The sequence below is a fragment of the Sceloporus occidentalis genome, unplaced genomic scaffold (assembly GCF_023333645.1).
Source record: "Sceloporus occidentalis isolate IW3139 unplaced genomic scaffold, rSceOcc1.0.p SCAF_258, whole genome shotgun sequence".
NCBI lineage: Eukaryota > Metazoa > Chordata > Lepidosauria > Squamata > Phrynosomatidae > Sceloporus > Sceloporus occidentalis.
This window is the reverse complement of record NW_028317238.1, coordinates 875,472-894,784: the sequence shown is the minus strand read 5'-3', so window position 1 is coordinate 894,784 and position 19,313 is coordinate 875,472. Positions and strand designations below refer to the sequence as shown.

Sequence of the window (19,313 nt, the reverse complement as noted above, 5' to 3'; positions counted from 1 at the left end):
AGTGGGGGAAGTATGTGTAACTTCTAAAGGAGGGGTGTTGATTGTTATGATTGCGGGTTGCATGCCCTCACCTGTAACTTGCATAATTATTGTGTAATGTAAAAAGAATAAAAGAGGGACGAGTAAGGCCGTGGCGTAGCAGCTCATCCTATTAGATGTGTTGGATGAAGACGTAAATCAGATTCCAAGAGAGAGCAAGTGTTTGTTATTTTTCTTTTCAAGCCTCCATTGTTCACATCTCAACATTAGAGCACCTGACTCACATGTCAAATATACACATATCCAATAATGTAATATATAGACTATATGAATATAAATCAGTCCATTTTAACTTAGAGTAACACACAGAGAAATCTTACCCTGTTAGCATGTTATACACAATGTAATTCGCAGTAAATGAGTGCCGATATACCTAGAGGAAGAAAAGAAAATTTAATTAAGATTTCAGCTTTCCATGAATGATTATCAAAAATGATTTCATTGGCATTAGTTGGTTATCAAATAGCCGAATGAGTCAGAGTGATATGATTATGAACATCCTATAACTTTCAGCATGAAGTATATTTACGCATTGCTCTTTTTTAATGGTTTCGCGCGTTCTTTGATATAATACATGTTAAATGGTACATGAGTTGAACAGCAAGCTTCACTGCTGAGTATTGCTATAGGTTATAGTTAGCTAGGTCAGTTCCTGCAAATTTTGGTATTCAAGACGATTGGATTTGCTCTTCAGCTGACATTTACAGGGTTCTTCCGCCAAGTGAGTTAAAAAGCAAGTCGCCAGGTAGCTGTCGGCAGCATTTAAACTTTAAATAACTGGTTCCACTTCCATTTTGAGCCATGATTGAAGTCAGTGGGAACTCAAATGTGTCTAGAAAGTGTGTGGCGTCTAGAAAGTGTGTGGCGTCTGGAAAGTTCATGGTTAATTGCCTCTACACCCCAAACTATAGATACATAACTACACAACTAAAACCTGGAATAACATCCACACTAAAAAGAAAACAGTCAAGTAATGTGGGCATCCCCAATTAAAACAAAGACATGCTGCAAGTTGTTATAAACGGATGACAATGTAGATGTTATATTTTAAGGCTCTACACCATTTAAGGTGCGACATCATTCAAACCCTGCGCCACCTCGTTGCTTCCTACACAGACACTTGAATATATTTGTCATTTTTCAATTAGTCCCCTGCACATGTAACATCACTATTTAATTGGCCTTTTTTCCCTCAATATCTGTGTACATTCTCTTTAAGTACCCCGTGATACTGTTTGTGGATTTTTATTATGCGTGTATATCTTGCCCCAGTAATTACTGCATCTTAGAATCCACTGTATGTTGAGAGTTCTCGCTAGAGGTTACAATTATCTCTCCATACACATATATTCTCTGTAATTATCTCCTGTGCGTTAGCATCTTCAAGTAGTTCTCTCTGAGATGATCATTATTGTATTAGTCCAGGGGCGTCCAACATGCGGCCCGCGTGAGATCGGCAGCCAGGATCACAAGAGCCCTGCTGCTTACTTGTGGGAGGGGCTATTCTCTGCTTCAGTCCTGCCTCCTCTGTGGGGAGAACGAGGGAGGCCGCGCCCCCTGCTGAAGTCTGTGAGCGGCATCGAGAGCTGTAGAGCAGGTAAGGGGGTGGGGTAGGTTGTGTGAATGAGTATGTCTGTGAGGGTATGAATGTGTGAATGAATGAGTATATGAATGAATGAGTGTGTGTGTGTGATAGCATGGATGTGTAAGTGCTGGAACCTAGGCATGATGGGACTGTGATTGCTGTTAGCAATCACAATCCTATCATGCCAAGTCAGCCAGTACATGCTGAAAGCTGGCTAGCTGCCCCCCTTGTGCATTGATGCTGCCAGCATTATGGGGTTTGCACTTACAGCCACCCTGTACCAGCATGTATTGGCTGATTTGGGATGATAGGAGTGTGATTGCTAACAGCTAACACCAATCACAGTCCCATCATGCCTAGGTTCCAGCATTCACTGGTTGCCTGGGTATAAAAAGAGTGTGTTTGTTGTTAGCAATCACACTCCTATCATGCCAAGTCATATTGTTGATTTTTTTGTCCAATTGTGGTGTGTTACTTTTAATAAAAGCGTGGTTACACACTAAAATTGGACAAAAAATACAATGCCCAGCCAACCAGTACATGCTGGAATCTGGGTATGCCTGAGATTGCTGTTAACAATCATAATATATAATTTTTTTGTACAATTTTGGTGTGTAACTTACTTTTATTAAAAGGATGTGGGGGTCACTTTCAGTTTCAGCTAAGTGAACCCTGAATTTTCGGTTTTGGTCCAGAATTTTCATTTTAGTGCATCCCTAAAATAAATAGAACTATTTTATTTTTACTTATCCAGAATCCTGAATAGTAAAGGTTTTGTGTCATTTACTTTATTTTAATCTGCATATCTTATTAAAGGCCATATTTTCTCTCAGTGAAAAATGAGTGCGGCCCTCAAACGTATACAATTCTGATGAAGTGGCCCACTGCAGAAAAAACTTGGACACCCCTGTATTAGTCGAAGAAATTTTGTCTTGAGCAGGTCACCCAATTGGGACTATGGGCCGGTTACAAAGGAGATCTGGACTTTTTACACTATGGAGTACTCTTTGGACGGTCTCCATGGTATGGAGTAAGCAGTGACATCATATACACTGATACATTGTTTAAATATGTACATATCTTCCTAATTTGCATGAGCATTGTCAATGTCTATTGTTTTATAATTTTGTCTAACAAAGCAGTGGTAGTTAGAGGAACGCTGATCATGATAACTATGGAACAGTAGATTGGACAAGAGAGGTAGATTTGCATTGGTTTTGCTAGATTAAGGAGACAACCAGGAACGTGATAAGAGTTATTTTACACCAATCATTTCCATAAATGAAGCATCTTGCTATTGCACTGAATGATTATACATTATCACTGCCTTAAGACCCCTGGTGGTCCGCGTTTGCCCCATCCAGTGCTGGACATTTGTATTCCACTGAACGATCTACAGAACGATAAATATTTGGAGGAAAGTAACTGACCTCAAGAAAAAAAAATATATGGGTTATCTGTCCATCTCTAAAGAAGGTCAAGATATTCTATATGAGAGGACATGGCTCAGATGGGTCACACCAGATGGTTAACCACATCTATCTATCTATCTATCTATCTATCTATCTATCTATCTATCTATCTATCCATCCATCAATCATCTATCTATGAAAAACATTCTATTTTGTATCTTAAAAGAAATGGCAAAGCAAGTTCAAAACGACACAAAGGAAATATTTATACTAAATTTCACCAACACAGAACATCAACATATTTTCTGGAAGCGATAAATCTCGGTAAAATATTTTCCATTACACGGCTAGAACAGCTGTAATGCAAACCTGCCTGTCAATCTTAGAAACAGAAATAGGAGAAGGTCTTATAAGAAATAAGAAAAAAAAATCAATCCATATCCTATTTTGTCCACCTCTCTGCTTATCTCTCTTCAGAGGTTCATTGATGCATTTACATGTTTTCCAACATATACGCAGAATCTGATAGCCTTTTCATTCGCGGCTCTCGGAAAATAAACACTTTAGTGGAAAATAAATCAATCTATATCATATTTCACTCTATACAACAATATACAGTCCAGCTTTCAATACATTTAAACTTTAATCCTTCAAGTGCCAGAAGGACTGGTAGGAGGGCGCGTTGAAAACCTAGGGACTGCTGACTTAGTACAGTCATGTGGCTGTTGTTTTTGGTGAAATAATGGTATACTACACAAAAGTAAAATAAGCTATTTTTAACATATTGTATTTCCAAGAAACCTTCCAATTGAATGCAAAACATGGTGAATGGATATAACCTTATTGGTCCCAGAAAAGTCATTAGTCGAAGGTGATACCTTTTATTGGATCAACGTCATGTAAGCTTTGGGGTCCCAAAGATTTCTTCTTCAAATGCAACTATAATAACTCTTCGTTCCATCTGAAGAAGAAATCTTGGTCCTGAAATCGTATGTGACAATACATCTTTATCAATGGTGGCCCAAAAGGTCTTCAACTAAGGGCTCCTTAAAATATGGATATTACTTTTTGATTCAAAAGCAACCATCTTAATTCTCCCCAACGCTTCACAGAAATTCACCATTGCTAATAAACAACGTACCGTAGACGTATAGACCCTTTATATACAGCATTTGCTATGTGATATTTCATATGTCTCGGTTAGCGACGCTTTCCAGTTTAACAAAAAATGGGCAAGGTTTTTTTATGTATGTTGGAAAATTTAAATTCCACAATACAATGTTGTGAAATGAAGCCCAACAAAGAGATGAATCAAATTGATGCAAAAATACTGATGATCTTGACCGATTATGGCTAAGTTTAAGCTTTCAATCTCATCATTTAATAAAAAGAAGGAAGCTCGGAATCATCTCATATTCTTAACTTAAAATAAACCACCAATAACTTAAACCGAGACGTTCCAGCTCAGGGGAACCAAGCTGGCAGCCAGTATTGTCCAACGTCAGCTTGGGTCACCTGAGCCTGAATCACCATTTTTATCTTTATTTATTTACTCTTTTTATTTGGTATTTTTAAACCAAATCATACAGGACCAAAAGGGTAATTTTGTTCTTCCATTGGAACGTGGATCAGAAAAAAAGGAAGATTGGAAGAAAGAACAGAAAACAAAACAAAGAGCAGATGCTTGCCATGACACTAAACGCAAACATGGCATCCTTTTGATACTCCATTACCAGCTACGCAAGGAGGGTTTAATAGTTTTTAGGAGCTGGACTATAAGACATCACCTTTCTTTGCCCCTCTACTTGTCTAGAAATAACATGGCTGTTTGTTTATGGCTTCATTAGTCGTGCGATAAGCGCTGCAGTGTCATTAACTACAGCTTCACCTTTGCTGCTAACTTTGTACTCTCTTCATTATTATTTAATGAGAAGACATCATATAATATTTACTGCCTTGTGAAGGTATGCATAGACAGTGCTGATGTACAGACCTCAAGCTTAGTGAAGCTTAAAATCTAAAAGACGAGGAGGGTGACGAATGGCCCGGAGGGCCACAAGATCCATTACATCATAGATTAGAGTATAAGTCAACATACAAGTCGGACAGGCTGATACACAGAAAGATATTGGGTGCGGAGAAGATGGAAGAGAAATGGCAATGTCCAGGTAATGACTCTTGTTATAGGGCAAAAAAATGACTAAAATATAATGGAAAGATACCAAATCACACAAGCAGGAGATAAGGCGCTAGACAAATGGAAAAGTGATGTATGGGATGAGGAGAAAAAAAAAATTCGGCAGATCAAAATGAGCAGATTTCTAACATTTAAAATCTAATTTAGTGAAGGACGGGTGACATTAAAAGGAGCTTTGAAAAAGAATTTGTAACGATGTTCCTGACAGTGAATGAATGAATACGGCGGAGGGGAGGGTGTAATAGCGAAAATGTATCCGTCCTGTTCACAGAGGAACTGTGCAATAGAACCGCCGAGATGCTTTCAAGTCATTAGGAACCACAAAACAGACTGCGATACAGGTAACGCAATATGTTAACCCCTTAAGGACAATGGGCGGTCCCTAAACCCATTGAAAACAATGCATTTTGAGCCCGTACATGTACGGGCTTCGTCATTAAGGAGTTAATAGTGAAGAAGTGTGGAAATAGCAGGTTTAAGGAAGTTCTTTTTAATGGACACCCCAGCGTCCTTAAGTGATAATCCTGCTAAGCAGTGATGCATTGTACCCTAGGCTAACTAAGCATAGGGCTGGAGGTCTAGGAGCCGGCTCGCCCTCATCAAGTTTGCTGATGCTTAATGGGCCGGTTACAGGGGAGATTTGTGATCTCCCCAACCAGCCCAATTACACTATGGAGGTTTTAGACTACATTAAAAGGCGTTGTGTGCCAGGATATGGTGTCAGGGCTTAGGGAAGCTCCAAAGGGAAATACATCGCTGCTGGGTTTTGTTTGAAGGATATCAATGTATTTCCCTGCAACCCAAAGAAAGACAAATATTAAAGAACATTTTATCAGCTTACATTTACGAATTCAGTAAGCAAGGAGGGCCTTAAGCCTACACAATACCGAACCCCCAAAGAATCAAGTGGCCGCGTTCCTTTAGTTTTAGCAAATACTGATCACAAAATCATAATGTATTCTGGCCCAGAGGACTGTTAAGTGAATCTCGCCAGGATCCATCTAAGCCTGCCCTCGAAATAAAGGTGTCAAGCAGCTTTTGCCCAAAAACATTCTGAAGACCAAGTGTCATCAAGATGGGACTTCTATGTCCCAACATTTGAGACAGCCAGGTATAGCATCACCTTAATGTGACTTATTGGGAAATGCCTATAAAGCATTGTGCTACTACTTTTAGCTCCTTTAGCTCATTTAGTTCATGGAAAACAAGGACATTTCTGGCTGTAACATAATCGCAAAAGGGTTTTCTAACGATCAATTAGCCTTTTAAACTTAAACTTGGATCAGCGAACACAACGTGCCATTGGAACACAGGAGTGATGGGAGTGATAAAGGGCCATTGGAACCCAGTAGTGATGGGAGTGATAAAGGGCCATTGGAACCCAGGAGTGATGGGAGTGATAAAGGGCCATTGGAACACAGGAGTGATGGGAGTGATAAAGGGCCATTGGAACACAGGAGTGATGGGAGTGATAAAGGGCCATTGGAACGCAGGAGTGATGGGAGTGATAAAGGGCCATTGGAACGCAGGAGTGATGGGAGTGATAAAGGGCCATTGGAACCCAGGAGTGATGGGAGTGATAAAGGGCCATTGGAACCCAGGAGTGATGGGAGTGATAAAGGGCCATTGGAACCCAGGAGTGATGGGAGTGATAAAGGGCCTCTGTACGCCTATGAAGAGATTCCATTAAAAATCAGCTGTTTCTAGCTACAATAGCAATTTACAACATTAACCCCGTCTGTGCTGGATTTCGGATCCATTTCATTTTATTTTAATGGAAAAAAAAATCTGCTTTTCTTTCACAAACAACTATATCTGTAGGTGACCTCAATCTATTGAATGATAGTTATATATGTAAAGAACCTTTAAATAGGAAAATATTTCCAAGGCCACAAATGAAAAGTATGTATCGTTTTTAGTTGGCATTGAAAAAAATAACAATGAGGATTTTGAAGTGGTACTTTTACCGGTAACTGAGCCTCTTAGCCTGATACAAATAATATGTTACGTGCAGCTATATCCTGGCACATGTAACGTTTATACCACCTGTCTCTGCGAAATTTATTAAGAGAAAAGGGAGAAAAGCAAAAAAAGAAATAACCATAGAAACCAATAGAAATGTTATGTTCCATATTTTAGCACTGGAGCCATTTACATACCACCCAAGTATCCCTCTTTAAGAGGGACAGTCCCTCTTTGGGCTACAAAGCCTTCTTTCCTCCTTGATGCCCCTGATATGTATCAATAGGTTACAATAATATAAATTCAAAAAATATACAACGCAGGGGGAGCTTAAAAGGAACGCACAACATCCTATTTGTATCTTTATCCTTTTATCGGGGGATGGGTTTTTAATGTCCTGAATAACTACAACGTACTCTGTGTTTGTGGCTACCTTTGAATCAATCTTTATGTTTTTCTTTCATTTATTTCAAGAGACCTGGACTGTCAATGCTCTTCGTGCGAATTAAACGTGGGTGCAGTTCCGCTCAGATCTGCTAGATGGCAGTGTTGGCTGCGTAGAGCAAACCTATCGGTCCTAGCGGTAACATTACGTAAGTAAAAGCCTTCGGATCCGTGATATATCTGCAGTGCCGTAAAAAGTGTCAAACGCGACAGGTAAATCTTAAATACTCACCGGTCTGACATCATATGCTAGGAGTGCGTATCTCATGTCTGCAGATATTTCATATTTGCTGACTCTCAAGGCATCCTAAAAAAAAAGAAAAAAAGGAACAATTAAAGTAATTAGCTGGTTTTATGTTCTGCGTACATGTATAATAAGTGATACTTTTTGTAAATCAACATACTGAACGTATCACGCACTTTTAATACCGTTATAAATTATCCCCGCTGTGCTCCGGATGTCATGGACTTTATGGGTAGTATTTAAAGAATGGTGAAAATGGTAAAAAAAAGCAGGAAATTCTATTTGTTGGTAAAGCGAATGTACCACTTATACAACATTACGCCAGAGCCGCGCTTTATAAATCACTCGTTATGGCTTCTATGATACTGAAACAGCCAAATGGTTAGCTGAGCATCTTGGGAGTAGTTGTTACGGGATCTGGAGCGCAAGAGGAGGCATTCTGCATAGAGGAGCCGAAAACATAGGCTCGATATCCTCCAGGTTGGGTAATTTTGAGGTCATTAAGGAACTTTGGGACATTTTATTTTCCTCTTCTTTCTGGATCAAAGTAATTAGCGGCTAAAAAGGCCGGCATATCCTACCATAGGCAAATATTTCCTGTGTATATGTTTAAATTGGTCGATGTTCTCAAACCACAGACAAAATCTTAATTCCGCATAATTACTCTGCGCGCATAATTCAGGGCTCATATAACCGAGACCTCGTGAAATGTGATTTCCATAATAATATGCGTAAAATGGCCCCAATGGCATATTTTATGTAGGTTAAAGAGGACAAAGTTTTGAACATGAATCGCCCTTCCGTAAACAAGGAAAAAAACAGGCGCATCAGCTGGGAACGGCTCCTATAGCCCAGGGCACAGCATTAGGTACATAAAACTCACAACTGTTCAGGAAAATCAGAATGCGGAAAGGTCTCAGCTGTCCTGCTCTGATACAGAGAAACATATAGTAGAATTCGGCCCAACACATCTCCTTGCGTGTGACATACTTATACCCCCAATCGCCTCCAGCGCCGGCTCACGAGGGTCTATTCAGACCCCTGTGCGCATGCAGGGAAAGCAGTCCTAATGATTTCAATGAGACCGAGTAGCCAACTTCATTATGCATTAAGAAGGGCCAACTCTTGGTAGCTACTCCCGAGTGAAAGCTTGAGCTCAGACCTGCCACAATTTCTAAAGGTCAGCTCAATGTTTTCATTATACATTCTGCACGGTCAACCCAAGACAACCCTCGGAGATCTTCAATCGTAATAATAGTGAATTTGGTGGGTTGTAAAGTCTCCATTTAACTGCAAACTCAAGATTTTGTGAGTAAACCGCATAGAATGGGCATCCCGTGTCCTTTGTGTTCATTCCTTCTTAAGAGGACATGTAAAAAACCATATAAAGGACCTAACGAAGAAAACGTAAAAAAAAATTCTAAAAGCAGACCTCATCTTGGATGCCAATTCCCAAGAAATTGTGTAAATTGTACGCTGTAAACAGCACTTCCGGGTTTTGCTGCGTTGGCAGAACAGCGGCTAGACAAACTAACCTGCCGGTGCATAGAAAGAGAAGAGACCCAGCGGCTCGGCGGACAGTTTTTATAAGACAGACAGGGTAGAGACTCTTTACATTAATGGGAAGAAAATATGGCACAACTAATCTTTAAAGTTGAAATCAGATAAATCTCGGTACTGAGAAATTTGATTTCACCACCCAACAGCAGATTTCATCCTTAGAAAGTTTCTTCTTTCCTCTAAAGGCTGTCTTGCACAACGGGCAAGGGATCCATGTATAAAGTGCAAAAAAACTGAATGTTGCAGAATCTTGTAATACCATTTTTATTGGACTAACAGTATTTAAAATATATGCTTTTGACTTGATAAAGGGAGGACTCCCGAAAGCTCGTCTATTATTTTAAATACTCTTAGTCCAATAAAAAAAGGTATTACAAGATTCTGCAACATTCTGTTTTTTTGCATTCTTATACACTGGACTAATACGGCTACCCCAAACTACATGTATAAAGTGGAAATAGAGGCAAAAGGTGATCATTGTTGACCTTATTTGCATGCGCCTACCCAGAATCCCTTGTGGTTGTGGCAGCACCATGAGATTTCTGAGAGAACAACAAGCCTTCTGGCTTGTCTGGTGTCTGTAGACGAGTGTTTAATAATACTTCTACTACCGCCTTAATTTTAGTGGAAGGGTTTTCCATCACCTTTACTCACCATAACTTATGTAATGGTATTTCTTGGCTAGCCCAAGCTTCAAGTTTTGTACAGGCATCATAGCCTCATGCAGATGAGCCCCATTCAATAGCTGTTTATAAGGGGAAAGGTGGCTTCTTGGCCTTTTGTCTAAGATCAAGTGTAGTTTCCCTTTAGAGAAGGGGGGGAGGAATACACTGATCCTCTGGCCTTAGGGTCGGGAAAGCATGGAGCCCGAGGTGCCTAAATTGCCCAGACAGCATGTCGGAGTCACTGTGTGCGGTCTTGCACGCCGCTGCACACGGTGAATGCACATTTTTGCACAGGCGGATCCTGCACTTCCTCCATAGCACCCTTATTTATTTTTATTTATATATCACAATGTGTGGAAGCACGTGTGCCAATTAATTTTCTTGGTTTTCCACGGTCACCATGCGAGGCCATGTTTCACCTTTTGTTTTTCGATTTGGCACTTTTGTTTTGGACACTGCCTTCTGGCGGTGAAGCCTAAAGGGGGTTACTTCCTTCGGGAGTGCCCCACGGCAATGGGGTCTCACCCTTCGGGGAGAGTCCCAATATCCGACCCTCCCATGGGGGGGGGGGGATTTGTCTGGGTTCCCCTAGTGGGGACCCAGTTTCGTAGTGGGCTTCTGCTGCCTCTTCGGAGCACAGAATGAGGCACCTAAAGAAGCACGCACCTCGGGCTTCAAAAAAAAAAAAAAAAAGATCAAGTGTAGCTCCCCAATTGGGTGGGGAATCACGCTGATCCTCTGGTCTTAGGGCTGGAAAAGTATAGAGCCTGAGGTGGCGATTTGCACCAGAAGACATGCCGGAGTTGCCATGTGCAGTCTTGCATGCTGCCGTACATAGTGAGTGTGCAATTGTATTAGGCGGTTTCTTCTATTGCACGCCTCTTCCCTGATCCTTACAGGCTTGGGGATGAGAAAATATTTTTGGACCTTGTTGGGCCAGCAATGGCTGACCCCTATTTTTTTATTTATATAATCACTCAGGCTTGCATGAGCGCCGATCAATTTGGTTTTGATTCTTTGGTCTCCAAAACCACGGCGAGACCGAAGATCTAATTTGTCTGGGTTTTCCCTTCGGGGAAACCCAGTAGTGTATTTTGGCTTCTGCTGCTCCGGCACAGAATGCAGCACCCAGGAGCACGCACCTCGGGCTACAAAAAAAAAAAGTCTGGTGTTTGTAGATGAGTGTATAATGATACTTAATTTTAGGTGTGAGGGTTTTCCATCACCTTTACCCACCATAACTTTTGTTATTAAAGTTTCTTCTTGCAAGAGTTACTGTGAAATCTGTATAAGTTTCTCCTGGTTTCATGTGATCTTCATCAGGAATGCAAGACTTCTTGTGAGTAAATTATCCGACTAGACTCCACAAGAATACTGAATTGCCTGTTGTCACTGTTTTCCCATCTGTTTGCACCCATGGACTCATCTTTGTCAGGACTTAGTACTAAAATTCGAGCTCTGCTTGTGTATAAAATTCAAGGTAATTTCCTACTCAGATCAGGAGCCACCACCAGGATCGTCTTGCAGCCACCATCCGGACAGAGTGAAAGCCCTCGGAACAGAGGGACTGAAGCACAAGAAAACTGTAGTATATTTTCTTTCTGCTTCTGATGCATGAGATCCTGCTTGTAACTTATTGAAACGTTTCTGCTTTTTAACATACAGGATTTTTTCTAATGGAGCTTTACTAGAAAATATCAACTTATATTGAAGAATACGTTCATTTCAAACCTCAATAAGAAAGTATAAACAGAAATAAATTCATGCCAAATGTATTGCTTACAAGAATTTAAGACTTAGAAAAATGGCAACAGCATCCGAGTCCAAAAACAGACACGCACACCAATAAGTTACGTGATGCAATGTAACAATGCAAGGTAAATATCACAATCAGTGACGCATGCCAAAACATAGAAGTGTATTTTGTCAAATGAATGCTGGCACCAGTATGCAAGCTGAAGCTTCCTTGAGCATGGGATCTCTTGAAGCAGCCAATCAGTGTCAGGAAAGGGCTCCTATTGCAGACAATCAGTGTCAGGAAAGGGCTCCTATTGCAGCCAATCGGTGTCAGGAAAGCGCTCCTATAGAAACCAATCGGTGTCAGGAAAGCGCTCCTATAGCAGCCAGTCGGTGTCAGGAAAGCGCTCCTATATGTTTCCGGCGTATACACAGAAGGTCTTGTTAGACCTCCCCGCAAATTGTGTTATGGTGAGGAAGGGGACAACTGCATATGGGGAATTGTATTTAATGGCTGGGGCATTCAGTTAACTAGGCCGCTTAGAATCCCGTAGGAAAGTCGCTGATTCCCCCTGAATGTAATATTTTAAATGAAAGCAGCACACTGGAGAAATTTACAGATGGTTTTTCATAAGGAAAAGATGAAGATACTCACTGGCAGCCTGCCAGCAGCAGACAGTTTAAGAAGCTCGAAACCTGCCAGCCCGGCCACACAGAATATTATCTACTTGGCCGTTATTACAACAAAACCGCACATCGGAGCCATTTCCCATAGTCCTACACGTCCCGAAATATTACTGGATGAGAGATGAAAGAAGAAGAAGATGCTTGCTGGCAGCCGGCTTAGTTAAGAAGAGGTCCATGGGCTACTCTCAGACTCTGAAAAACAATTTACGAGGAGGAGAAGATGTAAGGACCTTGTTAGTGACCCGCCACGAAGCTTTAGAGTTATGTCTTGGGCCAAGTTCCATGGGCTGCCGAATTGAATTGTGACCCAGGCCACTAGATTACCCACATGCCGATATTTTGAAGGGATTATAAAAAAATAAGAAATTTAAAGAAACATTAGAAAAACTTGCAGAAAAGACATTTGGTGGTCGGTGGCATTAAAGGGGCAAGCTTGCTAGTGCCCTGCCGTTCGGGCAGTAAGTGTCTCCTTATCATTGCTGTCTAGCAAACAGTTGCCCTGCATGTAAGCAGTTATAATGTCAGCGGCTTTAGGCCACCACTTTTGAGTCACTGATGTGGATCTATTCTAGAAACAACTCCCACAGTAGATGTTGGCCATCTTCTGGAGTTTGTAGTGTTTCTTCTCTCAAGACCACCAAGGGAAGTATCCATACAAGGAAATTCTCAGGGTTTGACCCTGAGTCTCAAGGTTTTTGCCCCAATCCGAGGGTGAAGGGACAGATTGTCAGGGGTCACACAGTCTTGAGATGACTCTTTTCTATTCTCCCCTGCTGTGATCATATATATATATATATATATATATATATATATATATATATATATATATATATATATACGTCTCCCAACTGGTGCTTTTGCCACCAGTATGTTATAAATGATATCCCTGCTTAATAATGACTCAATGAAATGTATCTTCACATTATGACAAGTCAGTGTTTCTATGGGGACCAGTATTAGAGCCATTTGGTTGGCACTGTTGAGGAGTCACTACACAGAGTCTTCGCAATCGGCTATTAAAGTCTCTCTCTCTCTCTCTTCCTCTTACTCACTCACTCAGTCCTTCACTCACTCTGACTGCCTTTGGGATGAATGACCCCTCGGACCTGAGCTTCACCCTGCCCACCTTCTTCTTGCATATACACAATATTGTCCTATAAGTCACATGTAAATCCACTTCTTCCGTTTGTTGTTTTTTCTGCACTGCAGATAATGAGTCCGGAAGCGCGTTTAGCACAGCAGCAGAACGGTAACATTTCTCGTTTTCATTTTCTCGGTAACATTTCACACAGACACTGGTGTTATTTCACATTAGCCATATAATACAATATATATATATATATATATATATATATATATATATATATATATATATATATATATATATATTGTATTGTAAATATGTGCTATCGTCCTTTTTATATATGCATGTAATTGTTTAATATGTAATAAAGGGGTTTTTTTTGTTTTTTTTTTTAAATAAACACTGGATAATAATATATGTGTTAGTGTGATCCGTGTGGCTAAGAGTGGTGTCAGTGGCTTGGGGTGGGGTCTGCATTATTGAGTGTGTATTATCTGTGGGTGAGGGCTCTTGGTATGGTAGAGTTATATGTGTGACACATGGTAGGGTGTGCATGGTACAGTGTGGTTTGTGTGGCTAAGACTGGTGTGAGAGGGGTGCGTGTGTATGGCCGAGAGTGGTGTATATGGCTGCAAGGCCGCGGATACACTCCTTAAACTATGATTTGTCTCACAAATTTTGTGATGCGTGGCAACCATAAGCGATGGTGAGATTGTGAGTGACGCTGGTGCGTTCAGCAGCAATGGAGGAGAGGGACGTGGGAATAATTCATGAGTATTGAAGGGAAACACTCTCAACATCACATGAACTGGCTGAGCGTCTCTTTTAAATGATTATTTCCCCCCCCTTGCCACTGACCTTATACCATATACTCATCACCAGCGGATCTCCTGCATGCATGTGAGGAGAGCCGAGCAAAAGTGGTTTACATTAATACATTGAGGGAATTTTAACATGCGTGGGATAGACATATGGCTCCTGAATCTAAGACGAGGCCAACGACTGTTTAAGGTCTTTACAGCAGATAAATGGGACTTCATGGGCCGAATGGTTTTTATCTGCTGGCAACTTCCACATTTCCATGATTAGTTCTGTTAAAAAGGCGACTAGTAAGATTCTAAAGATCACAATCAGTAGCTCGGTGATAGCCCACTGGTGCTAGCCGCAGAAATGTAGGCAAAACATTCAACCAAAAGACTAATTTAAATGTTTAACTTAATCGATATAGATGTAATAATAATGTTTTTTTGCATTTACCTTTCCTTATTATCTACTTCCCCAGAGAAGACGAGGCCAGATTAAATGCTATTATATACAATGTGTTTTGTTTTAATTGTTACATTTGGGATTCAGCAAATCAAATGTAATGCACAGCGTGGCTTCGTTTCTGAATTATATTAACTTGAATCCTATGGCCTTTAAACCAGGCAGTAAATCAGCATTACTTATGCATGCCTTACTTGGGAGAACATGCATTGGAAATAGATGAATATTAATGCAGGTAAGAGTACTATTCCACCTGTTCAACTAATAGAAACACTTGTACAATTAAGTAAAGCATTATTGGGCTAATTCTTCACTACTGCTACAAAGACCAGAATTCAATACATTTCTAGAGAGTTTAGAGCGTGTGCTTTCTTACGGTACAATTCCCTTTCTCTTTCCCTGCTTCTTGTTCAGAGCTGGACTGGTGATGACGGGATGAACCTGCCACTTTAAGGCCAACGGTCTCATGATGCGTGGCATAGCGTGTCACTGGGAATATCCAGCTGCTGCCCGCATGTTGCAGCCCCCAATCTGCCTCTGCAGCAGCAGACAGGATATGTGGCTCTGCCAGCCGGCGGCCCACGGGGCATTTGCGCCAGATGGCCAGTCCAGGTATGGTCTTGATATACATGGATAGATTTCCTACAAGAAATTATCTTTGGGACGCCATGCTTTTAGGAATACTTACCAACAGTCCTTTTTTTGGACCCACATCCGCTCACTTGGGGAATTACAGAGGAAAAGTCTAGAACTGAAAATTCAACAAGACCAGATGACCATTGCAGCCTCTCCTGGGCATCATGAGAGAGGTGCAGTTGGTATCTCCATAGGTGCAGTGAGCTAGATGGTCCATGTCTGGACTCGTTTTTTGCTTAAGCAGACCCTCCGAAGGATTTCCAAGGGGAAGGAAAAGCAAATTTTGTCCACTAAAATAACATAAAATAGATCAGAAATCCAGCGTAGACAGGGTTAATGTTGTAAATGACTATTGTAGCTGGAAATGGCTGATTTTTAATGGAATCTTTTCATAGAAGCACAGAGACCCTTTATCACTCCCATCACTCCTGTGTTCCAATGGCCCTTTATCAGTCCCATCACTCCTGTGTTCCAATGGCCCTTTATCACTTCCATCACTCCTGTGTTTCAATGGCCATTTATCACTCCCATCACTCCTGTGTTCCAATAGCCCTTTATCACTCTCATCACTCCTGTGTTCCAATGGCCCTTTATCACTCCCATCACTCCTGTGTTCCAATGGCCCTTTATCACTCCCATCACTCCTGTGTTCCAATAGCCCTTTATCACTCCCATCACGCCTGTGTTCCAATGGCCCTTTATCACTCCCATCACTCCTGTGTTCCAATGGCCTTTTATCACTCCCATCACTCCTGTGTTCCAATGGCCCTTTATCACTCCCATCACTCCTGTGTTCCAATGGCCCTTTATCACTCCCATCACTCCTGTGTTCTAATGGCCCTTTATCACTTCCATCACTCCTGTGTTCTAATGGCACATTATGTTCGCTGATCCAAGTTTAAGTTGAAATGGCTAATTGATCGTTAGAACCCCTTTTTTAATTTCTAATGTATTATATTTTCTATATTAATATAATAATGAATCAGGATAGAGTTTTGGTTAAGCTGATTTCAAGTCATGTTTCTGTTGCTAGAATCTCTAATTTCTATTTTACTGTAAAGAATCAACCGTCTGCCGTGGGTCTCGCTGCATTATCCCAGCGTAACAGTTCAGCAAGGTCCTGATGTGTGCCTTTATATATGTATTTTCATTGTAAATCAAGGCTATCCTTCAGAAAGTAACACATAGAGAAGAGAAGTGTTTGAAACTTACTTCTTCTCACTTAAAGCAACGTTTTGTAAGGAGACAACTTGTTCCATTATAAATCTGCCGTTTCAATCAAATGAAAGGGCAGGGAAGATGCTGTCATGACTGGTTTTCAGAATCTGTGAAGATTGATGAAACCGGTTGACAAAATTGTCCGGCACACAGATAAATATTTCTTTCTTATCTTCTGCAGAGCCATTTGTTTGAAGAGTTCAGTCTATACATTGAAGTGAATGCACAATATCTCCTACCTCGGCATCAGATCTCTTAGCCCCGTGATGGATAAGTAAGCAGGACAACATGTGGGTAAACTAAACCGGGGGGTCCTGAAAGACAAGGGGTCATAGAAGGCATAACAACCTGCTAGTAAGTCTGCACTGTAAGTCTGCTAGTTAATGTATGTTAAGAAATGTTTCCTGCCATTGTCTTCTTTGTTGTTGTTTTTTTTGGGGGGGTAGTAGAAAGCTTCTACTAACCACTAGAATTCTGAACCCCAAAATCATCAGTTGGCAATAGATACTCAGTTTTTTGCTGTCCTTGGGTGCCACAATGGGGGGTGTCGTTAAACTAGTGGGGCTGGATCTCTTCTTTCTCTCAATATGGAAACGGAAGGGCAATGGAGTCAATGTAGAAGGAAGCTCTAGACCCGAAAGGGCATCCTTAGGGTCTGGGTAATGGATGGGTAGTGAAGCCACCTACCCCAGCAGTGTTTCCACAGACTTTCCTTATCACCCCAAGAAGCAGCTGCCATAAGTAGCGCCTCTAAAGATATGGGGAGTTCCAAGGTGTCACCTGAGCCTGCGTGACTTCGGACTCGGAGGCTGTATTTCCCATCAAAGACAGTGGACCCCTGATTTGCATTACATACATCCAGCAGTTCTTTTCATCTAATTTTACACCAAGCAGACAGAGGGGCCCCAGCTCCATCTAGTTAGATTAGAGAACAGCGGCCCCTGCAGACCTGAGAACCTGCTAATCCTCAACCATCCCAACCAGGAAGATGCAGCCTGGGAAGCCTTTTCAGCCATGGGTGGATTGAGTAGGAACAGCAGTTTTTCTTCACACACAGGAACCCAGCCAAAAGGCTTAGATGAAGAATGAAGCTGAACAGGCCCCTAGGGGCCCCTGCAGTCAGCTCATCCTGGGCTCCTTTGGTGAAAACCAGCTGACTCAAGCATAAAAGCGAGTCTTGGCAGGCCCTGCCATGAGAGCATGACTGGTTTTACCACAATAACAAGACAGGTTGCGTTGCGTTGCGTTGCGTTGCGTTGCGTTGCGTTGCGTTGCGTTGCGTTGCGTTGCGTTTAGCAATGAGCACACCAAAGTCCTCTAGATCCCAGCTACTTGTCTGACCAATATTATTGGTTCTGACGGCAGGCTTGTGTACGTTGGTGTGGTTTTCTGTTACAACTACTTTGCATATGATCTGCATATTGTGTTTTACATATGGTGTGATGCATGCTGGTCATATCTCACCACCAGTCTTTTGAAAGGCTCTTCGAGGCTAGCGGTGATTGTTTCCTCACTGAAATTAGTTCTTATTTTAGAAGTGTTGTCCAGTGTCTAAAGCCTTGCTTCTTGGCCTTTTGGCTAAGATCAAGTGTAGTACCCTTAGGGAGGAGGGGGAAACACTTGATCCTCTGGCCTTAGGGCAGAGGTCCTTATTTGCTCTGGCCTAATGCCGGAGTCGCTTTTGTCACAGTCTGCATGTCCACCGTGGAAGGCTGGCACATGATATACACTGAAGACTTTTTGCTACCTTGCATGCTTTATTTCTCTTGACCCTTATGGGCTTGCAGATTAAGCAGAATTTTTTTGGTTTCGGCCAGAAATGGCTGGACGCTTATTTATTTCCACGGTTTTTCACGTGTGCCTATGAATTGCTGGTTTGATTTCACGTTATCCTATGGAAAGGGGGGAACCACTCTGGCCTTAGGGCTGAGGTGTGCGCTTGAGCCCCAGAGTAGTTCTGGGTCACTCTCACAACCCTGCACCCTGTGGATGTGTTAGCACGAGTTATACTGAAGGCCTCGCTACAATGACGCACTTTTCATTCTCTGACCCTTATGGGCTGGCGTGTGGACGAATGTTTTTGATTTCAGCCCACGGAAATGGCTGAGCACTATTTACGCACTCACGATTTTAGCACCCACAATGTTTAACTATCAGCTTGTTTTACAGAATCACACAACGCTATTGCCTAGCGGCACTTGGGATATAAATCAGGGCCCTGCATCGACGAATATACATTTGAATGAATTTAATTGAATGCACCATGTACATAAATCCCAGCGATTCATATTTTTGTATTAAAAAATGATGAAAGTGTAGCTTTCGCTAAGATCCCCATATCTTTAACCTCGCGTCTTATCTGCGGTGAATATTTAGCGCTCATTTAAACCATCTCATTTCACGCCGCACAGTTTGTCACACCGGTTTGATGAATACGTTAAGATCATCCGACCTCAGATAAAAAGACTCAGGTACAAGTAAACTTCTCATTAGCGACCGGCACGGCGATTGAATAATTGGTGTGTTTAGCAAGAGGAGTTGCTGTGTATACTTTAGACGTGAAGGTCTGTACAAAAT

The 19,313-nt window shown here is 41.5% G+C and overlaps 1 protein-coding gene across 2 annotated transcripts in view; it reads right to left on the bottom strand.

The window, feature by feature from the left end:
- Positions 1-19,313, bottom strand: part of LOC149275907 (A-type potassium channel modulatory protein DPP6-like) — a 366,925-nt gene that overhangs the window by 59,153 nt on the left and 288,459 nt on the right. The window contains exons 5-6 of one of the 2 annotated variants that reach the window (XM_089504156.1): positions 7,872-7,935; positions 360-412 (exon numbers count right to left, since the gene is read on the bottom strand). In XM_089504156.1, the coding sequence (XP_089360282.1) occupies positions 360-412; positions 7,872-7,935 (117 nt within the window). Of the gene's footprint in view, positions 1-359; positions 413-7,871; positions 7,947-19,313 lie in introns of both variants that reach the window. The other variant, XM_089504157.1, reaches the window with a different exon arrangement.